Below are 10,397 nucleotides of genomic sequence, written 5' to 3'. Positions count from 1 at the left end.
GTTCTTTCGTTCTTTCGTTTTTTGTTCTTTTGTTATTTCGTTCTTTCATTTTTTGTTCTTTCGTTCTTCTTTCGTTTTTTGTTCTTTCGTTCTTTTGTTCTTTCGTTCTTTCGTTCTTTTATTTTTTGTTCTTTCGTTCTTCTTTCGTTCTTTTGTTCTTTCGTTCTTTCGTTCTTTTATTTTTTGTTCTTTTGTTCTTTCGTTCTTTGCTCTTTGTTCTTCGTTCTTTTGTTCTTCGTTCTTTTGTTCTTTCGTTCTTTTGTTCTTTCGTTCTTTTGTTTTTGTTCTTTCGTTCTTTCGTTCTTTTATTTTTTGTTCTTTTGTTCTTTCGTTTTTTGTTCTTCGTTCTTTTGTTCTTCGTTCTTTTGTTCTTTTGATTTTTGTTCTTTCGTTCTTTTTTTTTGTTCTTTCGTTCTTTCGTTTTTCGTTCTTTTGTTTTTCTTTCATTTCGTTCTTTCATTTCGTTCTTTCCTCCTTTTTGTTCTTTCGTTTTTCATTTCTTCTTTCGTTCTTTCTTTCTTTTTGTTTGTTTGTTTGTTCTTTTGTTCTTTCTTTTGTTCCTTTGTTCTCTACCCCAGTGATGTAGTCGACATTTTTGTATTGGGTATACTGTGCTTAGATCCTGCAAACCTGGACTCCCTTCAGCCATATCTAAAACAGTCTGTTACCAAACTCGGGATAGTTTTAGACTCGGACTTTAAGTTTAATAAGCAGATAAATTTTGTTCTTCAAAAAAGCTTCTTTCAGCTAAGGCATATAGCTAATCTCAAGTCCATGCTGTCCAGATCCGACCTTGAAAAATTAGTCCATGCATTTATTACAACCCGGCTGGACTACTGTAACTCGCTTTATGCTGGGGTCAGTCAGGTCTCTCTCACGTCTCCAGCTTGTCCAAAATGCTGCAGCTCGGCTACTTACAGGAACTCCCAGGTTTGAGCACATTACTCCAGTTCTGTCCTCTCTTCACTGGCTTCCTGTGCATGTCAGAGTTGATTTTAAGATTCTTCTGCTGACATTTAAGTGTGTTAATGGCCTTGCACCCTCATACCTCTCCGACCTCCTTCATCCTTATACTCCTTCTCGGGTCTTGAGATCATCAGACCAGCTGCTTTTGGCCGTACCAAAAACCAGTCTGAAGCTCGTTTCGAGGAGATCGGGCGTTTTCAGTCATGGGCCCTAAACTCTGGAACAATCTGCCCATCAACATTCGACAGGCCACCTCAGTCTCTACTTTTAAATCTCTCCTCAAAACACATCTGTACTCATTGGCATTTAACACAGTGTGATCTCATTTGGTATTTCGTTGTTGATGATTGTGTTCATCCATTTTGCTTTTACTCCCTGACATTTAACGCAGGGTGATTTGATTTAGTATTTAATTGTTTCTCATTATAGTTCATGTTTTTATGCTTTTATTCATGTTGCTGTAATATGTTGTTATTAATATTTGATGCTGTGATCTTTTTTTGGTAAGCACTTTGATAACAGTTACTGTTTTAAATGTGCTATATAAATAAATGGGACTTGACTAGAAACCTAAGGACACCAGTTAGTACAATGTAATTGTCAATTTATTTAGATTTTTGAGAATATTGAACATTTCCAAACTTCTCTGATGCTTATATTTGCATATATGTACAACAACATTTGTGCAACAGTTGGCTTTGTATTAAAAAAAACATGTTATAGAATTTATAAAACGGTATCAAAGCAAAACATATTCAAGTATTAATAGTAAGTACAGAAATATTAATTATACAAAAAAACAGGTTAAACCAACTCAATGTGTCTATAAAATGTTCCAGATGTGTTGAGCATGGCACATGCCCAGTGATATGTCGCATATCATTGGGTACTGTTGAATACTGAAATTCCCAAGCTTTTCTAATGGTTATACTCTGTATACTTGCGTATCGTATAGACTACACCACTGCTTTACCTGCTTCTTCCTTTTTGGGTCACTGGTGCCAATGTCCAGCCATCAATGTGCAAGAGGCAGGGGACACCCTGGACAGGTCGCAAGTCCATCACAGGGACTCATAGAGACAAACGAGACAAACAACCATTCACTCTCTCACTCACACCTAATAGCAATTTAGAGTTACCAATCAGCCTAACATGCATGTTTTTGGTCTGTGGGAGGAAACCGGAGTACCCAACGAAAACCCATGCATGCATGGAGATAACATGCAAACTCTACCCAGAAAGGCCTGAGAAGCGGCAGCTTTACCAACTGTGCCTCAGTGCTGCTGTTTTAAAACCTGTACGTACTTTTCTGCCATGTGCAAGCTGCCTGTGTCACTAATACACCCCCATATCATCAGAGAGGCTGGTAATTGACCTGAGCCTCAATAACATGTGAAATGTTCCCTCTATATTTCAATATGGAGGATATGGCAAAATAGTTTCCAGAAAGAATTTCAAATTTGGGCCATCTGACCACACAGCAGTTTTATTCTTCGCCTCAGTTCATCTCAAAGAAGAGCTTCAAGTAGCATTTGTGGATGACGGTAAGCTTTGCTTACAGACATTGATTTGTGTGGAAGTGTTCATGGACTCGTGCTGTGATGTCCAAGACTGAATCAGGCCTGTTTTTAATGCAGTGGCCCCTGAGAGCCTGAAGAATGCAGGCCCCAATATCGACTATCAGCTTTGCCCTTTGAGCTCGAGAGATTTCTCCATATTCTTGAAACTTTTTGATATTATAAACTGTAGGTGATGGGATATTTAAAGTCTTTCCAATTTTCACTTGAGGAACATTATTCTGAAATTGTTCCATTAATTTTAGGCACAGTTTTTCACAGACTGGTGAACCTCTGCCCATCTTTACTTCTGATAGAGCCATGCTGCTTTGCAGGTCGCTTATTCCTCTTATGCATTGTCAATCCCGATCCGGTCTGGACCGACCCCAGTCGTCCAAGCTCAAGTCTTCCCCAGCTTTGGTTTTGTTTGCTTTCAGCAGTGTCGCCTCAATGTGGGCGGGATCGTTATAGCAAGACCACACGAATCTCAGCTCAGCAATTACTGCACCTTGTTGTTTGTCCATCTTTTGCGTTGCCAATTTTTTCTCAAGACAAATTTCTATCACACAACCAGCCTGAAGCAAGTAGCTGAAGGAAATAGCGGTAAGGTGCAGTCACTGGAATTATGACTTATTTGTGACGTGACCCTCCCCCAGTCAAGCCACACCAAGCAATGTCCAAACATTGAACTGGAACTGGGCCAGACTGCTCAATGCCAACACTTAAAACCTGGGGTGGAACCCGGGTCAGGCTAGTGTAGGCCAGGCCGGGCCTTACAATGCATAAAGGCCATTACTAACCCGTTGCCAGTTAACATTACAAAATTCCCCTTTTACTGTTTGCTCTTCATAACACTTACTTTTACAGCTTTTTGTTGCCCATTCCACAACTTTTTTTCAATGTTTTGCTGCCATCAAAATTAAAACGACCATATCTTTAAGCATAATTTCTTTAAACATTTGGTATGTTTACTATGTTCCATTGTGAATAAATCATGAGTTTATGGGATTTATATTTACGTTTTAGATGACGTACCAACTTTTTCAGAACTGCAGTTGTGCAACATATTGCTGTTTAACCGCAAGACACGGTATCAGTGCAACCTGTGCCTTATCGTCCATGCAGATGTGGAGTTTGACCACGCAGAGAACGATGCCCTCATGAGGTTCTTTGATCAGTGCACCAGGTTTGTGCAGGAAGTAGAAAACAACCCATCGGCACTGACGGAGCTAGACAAGTTCCAACAGGGCCCGGAGATGAACAGGGTCCAGCAGAAGATTGCAGATCGTCTGGGAGTCCCGTACGCTGCCGTCACAGATGGTCAGTTCTGGAGAGCAACCATTCGAGCATTAGGAGTTTATTCTTGGTATTTTTATGCTCCAGCTCACACATGAAGCTTTACGGGGAGCAGCTTTAAGTTTCACAGACGTTGCTTATCACACAATCTGGCATGATAAGGAGTGTGAGATAACTAGACAAATATTGACATATTCTCATCTAATTTGATAATGTAGACACAATATAAGTCAGTAATCCAAATAGAATAAAAACACCTCTCAAAGACAAGACCATAATATTATGTGCCACAGCTTTGAATATTAAAATCATTAACTAAAGCAGAGCTACTTTATCTTTTTTCAAGAAGGCAAGACCAAACATCCTATTTTCCTGGCTGTAAGCATGTATATAATATTTATTGCCTTATTATTACAAGTATTTTATAGCAACATGTCTCTTTTGGCAACACTTTTAGAAGCATATGTTCAAGATCAAATGAATATAAAAGTAATGACCTGTATACATCCTTCACATTTTGGAGTTGAGGCAAAAAATAAAAATTGGAAATAAGAATACACAACTTGTTAGCTGGTGATTTCTGTGCACACGTCTCCTGCAAATTTGTGATTAGGTTTTGGTTTTAAACAGTAGGTGGCGCTGTTTTCTAATGTAAAGTAATTCAGAGCTCCTACAACAGGTTGTCCATTTGCTGATTTAATTTTAACCTTATTGTTGAAAACCGCTCTGAATATTTAGGTTAGAGGTGCTTCAGTGACAAATATTTATTTTTCCTATGAAATATTCATAGAATAAAAATCTGAAAGGTTAAACTTTTCTGACTTGAGCCCTTTTTTAATCTGAAATAATTCCTTTTTAGAGACATTATAGTCTGGCATGGTTTCATTTCAGCAAGTTAAAAAAGTTTATTGTACAAAATAAAGTAATATTTAGAGGTCTTTGTTCCGTTCTTGCTCCTCCAGATATGGCAGAAGCTGCGCTCTACTTATGTGCATATGAGTTTGCCATAAGGACGGTGAACTCCCCATGGTGTCGGCTGTTTGACAAGGTCGACGCTCAGGTACACGACCATCTGCATCTTTAGCTTTTTTTTAACGTGCCAAGTCTGTTTATTTACGCTTCCTTATAATGCAAAGATATGACGATATTAATTTAAATTTACCCTAAACTGTGAGGGAGGGGAGTGGGGGAGGAATAAGATATTAATTAAATATAGATCCAGGGAAAGAAAACATAGGATTAAGCAAAATAAATAGCTTCATTCAGAAAATAACAGAACAATCAGCACTATCAACTCAAATGAGGAATCAAAGATCCGTTCAGGCTTAAGAGCTTTCAATTTAAAATTGAAAAGCCAAACCAGTAAAAATTAAATTAACCCTTCAGCTGCCCTTGGGTCAAACTGACCCCCTCGGTATGACTATAATTTAAAACAGAGGCCTCTGGGATCATTTTGACCCAAGGGCAGAAGGGGGGTTAAACCAGGAAGAAACAAACAAACAAACAAACAAAAAACATGACTTAACAGCGAAGTTGTAAACTTCTCAGTTTTCTCTTTCACAACATAAAAATTGTCCCTAAATACCAGCTCTGTGTTTTGCATGAAATGGTGACTAAAACTCATTGACCTTAACAATTTTTACCATTTATATCTAGCCAAGAAACATGTCTGGTACACAGACGAGTTAAGCCTGAAACATCTGCTTCAACAGGTTATGGAGTACTTCATTGACCTGAAGCAGTTCTGGAAACGAGGCTATGGGTTTGACATAAACAGCAAGTCCAGCTGCATCCTGTTCCACGACATGTTCAGTCGTCTGGAGAAAGCAGTCACGGAAAACAAGTGAGTCAAACCCACACAACAGTACAACATTAATTTTAATGTTTATTCAAATCAGTGAGGGAAAACTGTTACACTATCTTCCTTACTTGAAATGTTTTGGCTAATGCACCCAGATTAATAAAAGTGTGGTTCGTTGTTGTCTTCTAGGAGTGACAAATGAAGGAATTGGAGCCATTTAAACCTTAAAATAATGTTATCATGGGGTTTAGGGGACCACGCCCCCTGCGATAAGTGAAAAACCGTGAAGTAAGGATACAGTAGTCCAAGTTTAAGTCTCACTCCCAATCTCCCTCTGTGTAAATAAACAATTTAAATTTAAATACTGTAATATTTTAAATAAACAACACATGCACCATGGATTGTCTATTTAAAATGTTACGGTATTTAAATTTAAATTGTAGAGAAGAGAAGTGCAGCAGGACAGCAAAGGGTTAACCCTTTACGCAACTGATGCAGCACGGAGCAAAATGTGCTTCTTGATCAGTTACACTGTAACAACTGAAAATAGAAGTTCTAAAATAATTTAAAACAACTTTTTTACACTTTTATATTTTGTGATTATGACGATTTTACAATGTGACATACTTTGAATTTTAAGTTGGACGACAAAAGTGGATTGGTGCAGCTGGACAGCAAAGGGTTAACCCTTCACGAAGCCACTGTAGCACAGAGGAGAAATGTGGGCGTGGCAGAGAGCGGAGATCATGACAGGCTGCAGAGGGAGCTTCTCCCTGCACCTCATGATTTAGCAGATGCTATATCATTTAAAATAATATATTAAACAAAACAATCCATGCTGATCATGTGGCTCATCCATCAATCAGCCATTTGTGTGTCATGTCCACTCTTACTTCGAAAAATCGCAAAAAAGCGAGTCCACAAAAGTCGAACTGCGAATTATCGAGGGACTATTGTATGGCTAACAGACACACAAGGGTAACACCAACACTTAATGCCAAGGCTTTGAACACAGATGTAGTGCAATGGGTTATGCTCAAAATAAATGTCTGTCTGAAGAAAATGTTTAATGAAGTATGCGAGCGTTTTTTGATGCGGTTTGTTTTTTAGTAAAATTATAGATGTATGTTTTTTTGATGATGACGAGAGGATTTGAACATCCTGCTTTGTTTTAGGAACAAAATCTGGCAAAGACCGCTTGTGTTTGTGTATCCCTGCAAACAAAGAACATTTCTTAAGACCTCAGAAAAAGAACTTTTCTCGGCTCTTTGGGCTGGAAAAGTTCACAAACCTTAAAGGATTTCGAGCCCTTTAGTCCACAGTCCGATAAGCTTTCTACAAACAGAGGAAGTTCTACACTATTGTTTTTCTCCCCAGGAGCAGTCGACAAACAAAAAGCACTCCAAGAGCTAAATTGTATCATAATGTGTGAGGCATCTGAAAAGCCCCTTTTTATATTGTGTTTCTGACATATTAACCAGTAACGCTAATATAAAGATATTTTATGAAAATATACATCTTTTGAAAGAAAACGCAATCTTAGCACAATAACACCATCCAAAATGTGGTGTTGTTTTAATAGTTTGGGCCACTTTTATTTCATTGGGATCATGATGACAATGACTTATGAATTATATATTTATCCTATACCAAAAAATGTCAAGACACCTGTCTATGAAGGCAATAAGAAGTGGTTTGTGCTGCAAGAATTACAATAACTGCCCCTCTCCAAATGTTGGTGCTGACGTAACACATGCCCTTGGGGTAGTGGTTCCTAACCCATACTACCACAAAAGTTATGAAGTTCTCCAACCCATTGAAACAGGCATCAGAAAGCAGTAGTACACACTTACCAGTTTCTGTTCATATCTACAGTAAAATAAACAGGTGAACTGGCTAAACCTGTAGCGCCAACCCTGGTTCGAGGGTGCCGTTTAAGATGCAAAACTGGTTCTGATCTGCCTGCCGTTATTTCAGACATGCTTAGATTAAATCACGAACAAGGGTGCAGCTGCCAAGGCAGGTATGATGTGGATGGAGGTGGTCAACAAAATAATGTACATGGTCAAAAATGTATATGCAAGCCATACACGTGACAGCAGAATATCCATCCATCCATCCATCCATTATCTTTACCCGTTTATTCCATTTTGGGTCACGGGGGTCGCTGGTGCCCATGTCCAGCAATCACTGTGCGAGGGGCGGGGTACACCCTGGACGGGTCGCAAGTCCATCACAGGGACACATAGAGACAAACAACCATGTACTCTCACTCACACCTAGGGACAATTTAGAGTTACCAATCAGCCTAACATGCATGTTTTGGTCTGTGGGAGGAAACCGGAGTACCCGGAGAAAACCCACGCATGCACGGAGAGAACATGCAAACTCCACCCAGAAGGCCCCTGGACCGGGGTTTGAACCAGGGACCTGTTCGCTGAGAGGCAGCAGCTCTACCAGTTGTGCCACCGTGCTGCCCCACAGCAGAATATGCTTTTCATAAATTGGCTGCTCAAAATGTGGCTGCACGGCTTGATGGTCACTTGGTCACAAACACCTGGAGTTCAGAAATACCAGAATCGGAGCTGTATCAAGAATGGTGGCCTGTAATGCCACCTGGGCTCGGGTTAAGCCCAGCTTTTTTCTTTTAAAGTTGGAATAGCTCACTTATTATCAGTAGCTAAAGATCTCCTGTGGGCTTTGCAACAAAAGGTGTTTTATCCTGATGCATGCTCAATAATCAAGGTAGAAAAATCTAAAAAAGTTAAATCTGGTCCTCTGGACATTCAAAAAACAAAACAAAAAATTGTAGAAACGTTTCGTCTTTCATCCGAAAGACTTCCTCACTCTGAGGTGCTGTTTTCAGCTCAGTCTCTTAAATAGCACCTTCTCAGAGTGGATCAACCAGTTTTGCTGCTGACGACCAAAACCAGCTGCTCACATGATCAAGAAGGACCATCAGCCTAACAATGGATCATTAGCACACTGATGGCTGTTTACTACTCACAGAGGGCTGAGTGATACTAGCAATCACAGCATTGTAAGAGGTGGACAGTTGAACACAGACGCCTCCACTCATTTAATGATGGACGGTTTCTTTTCACAAAGATGGCCTCCTTTACTCCTCTCTCAAACCATCGTTCCTCTCTGTCCAGGATGTGAACATCTTCATCCCTGAAAGAGTGACCGCTGGCCTGGAGATGAGTGTAGACCGCAGAGTCCTGGCCTGATGATGTTGATCTTCTGTGCTGGGCCATCCTTTTGGCCAGGGGCTGTTTAGTTTCCCCGATGTAAGACTGATCACAGCCCTCCTGACACTGAACAGCATACACAACATTACTCTGTTTGTGCCGGGGGACTGGATCTTTGGGATGAACCAGTCTTTGCCGTAATGTATTTTGGGGTTTAAAAGCCACTGGGACATTATGTTTAGAAAATAAACGTCTCAGTTTCTCTGATACTCCCTCAACATATGGAATGACCACTGGTCTGGGTCTGGGTTCCTCCTTTTCACCTGTTGGCTGACTGGAGTCCTGTTTGGGTTTCTTCTCTGCTTTCAGGAAGGCCCAGTTAGGATATCCACATTGCTCTTGAGCCTGTCTTGTGTGGGATTTCTCCTTCTGCCTGGCTCCCGAGCTAGTGGGGACGCTGTCTGCTGTGTGGTACAGAGTCCTGATGACTCCTAACTTGTGCTTCAAAGGGTGATGGGAGTCAAACTGCAAATACTGGTCTGTGTGGGTGGGTTTGCGGTACACCTCAGTTTGCAAATGTCCTCTATCAGAGACTGAGACCTCACAGTCCAAGAAAGCCAACCTGCCATTTCTTACATCTTCTCGTGTGAACTTGATGTATTTATCCACAGAGTTGATGTGGTCAGTAAAATGTTGGACTTTCTGAGATTTGATTTTAACCCAGGTGTCGTCAACATACCTGAACCAATGACTTGGTGGTGTCCCTGAAAAGGTGTTTTAATTACAGTGGTCATTTTAGGTTCAACGCTGGATCTTTCAAAAGGAAAACGGAGGAGGCGAGACTGGAAATCCAACAGTCTGTTCATTTATTGATTGTGTTGGTTCAGGTTTGAAGCTTAAAAGACGATGTCTCCATGCCGAACAGAGTTCTTTGTACCTGTAGTTGGGATAATTCATACAAATTGTGCTGCAGACTTGCTGGTGCCAGAGCCTTTGAGATAATACAAGGAATGAGTAAAAAAACTTTGACTTTAACATATTTTTGGGTGGTGTATCAACACATCAACCTATTCTAGGGTCATAATCTGCTGATGAGGTTTCGAGATGATATATCAAAAACAGTGAAAACGCTTTGACATAAGGAGCCACTGATATTTGTCAGCTAAATGTTTTCGTCCGTGCGTGTGTCTGTTATGTTAGCAAAATATCTAATGACCCACTGGATGGATTTAAATGAAACCCCCTGAAGTAATTATTGGAACTGGTTAACTCTTGGAGTCAATCCCATTTAAGATGGCCACCACAGCTAAGCAAGCACAGCAAACACAAAAACGGCTGTAGCTCAGCTAATTTTACAGGTACTGAGCTAAATTTTGGTGTGGTAGTAGCTGAAGATCATTCACGACACCTACCACAAGCACTAACTGGTCATTTGACATCATGCAATATTGCTCGAGATTGCTCATTAATTATTTTTAAGGTTACATTAGTCCCTCGTTTATTGCGGGAGACCCGTACCCTGAAGTCCTGCCACAAGTGAAAAACCGCAAAGTAGGAATAATAGTACAAGTAGTAAGTAGTAGTTTT

The 10,397-nt window shown here is 40.2% G+C and overlaps 1 protein-coding gene across 1 annotated transcript in view; it reads left to right on the top strand.

Annotated features, from left to right (window-relative positions):
- Positions 1-10,397, top strand: part of LOC119412970 (multiple inositol polyphosphate phosphatase 1) — a 129,293-nt gene that overhangs the window by 117,399 nt on the left and 1,497 nt on the right. The window contains exons 2-4 of the mRNA XM_037679984.1: positions 3,648-3,842; positions 4,781-4,878; positions 5,531-5,661. Coding sequence (XP_037535912.1) covers positions 3,648-3,842; positions 4,781-4,878; positions 5,531-5,661 — 424 coding nt within the window. The remainder of the gene's footprint in view (positions 1-3,647; positions 3,843-4,780; positions 4,879-5,530; positions 5,662-10,397) is intronic.

This window comes from Nematolebias whitei, chromosome 1 (genome assembly GCF_014905685.2).
Source record: "Nematolebias whitei isolate Nwh7 chromosome 1, NemWhi1, whole genome shotgun sequence".
NCBI classification, from domain to species: Eukaryota; Metazoa; Chordata; class Actinopteri; order Cyprinodontiformes; family Rivulidae; genus Nematolebias; species Nematolebias whitei.
This window is presented reverse-complemented; position numbering and strand designations above follow the sequence as displayed.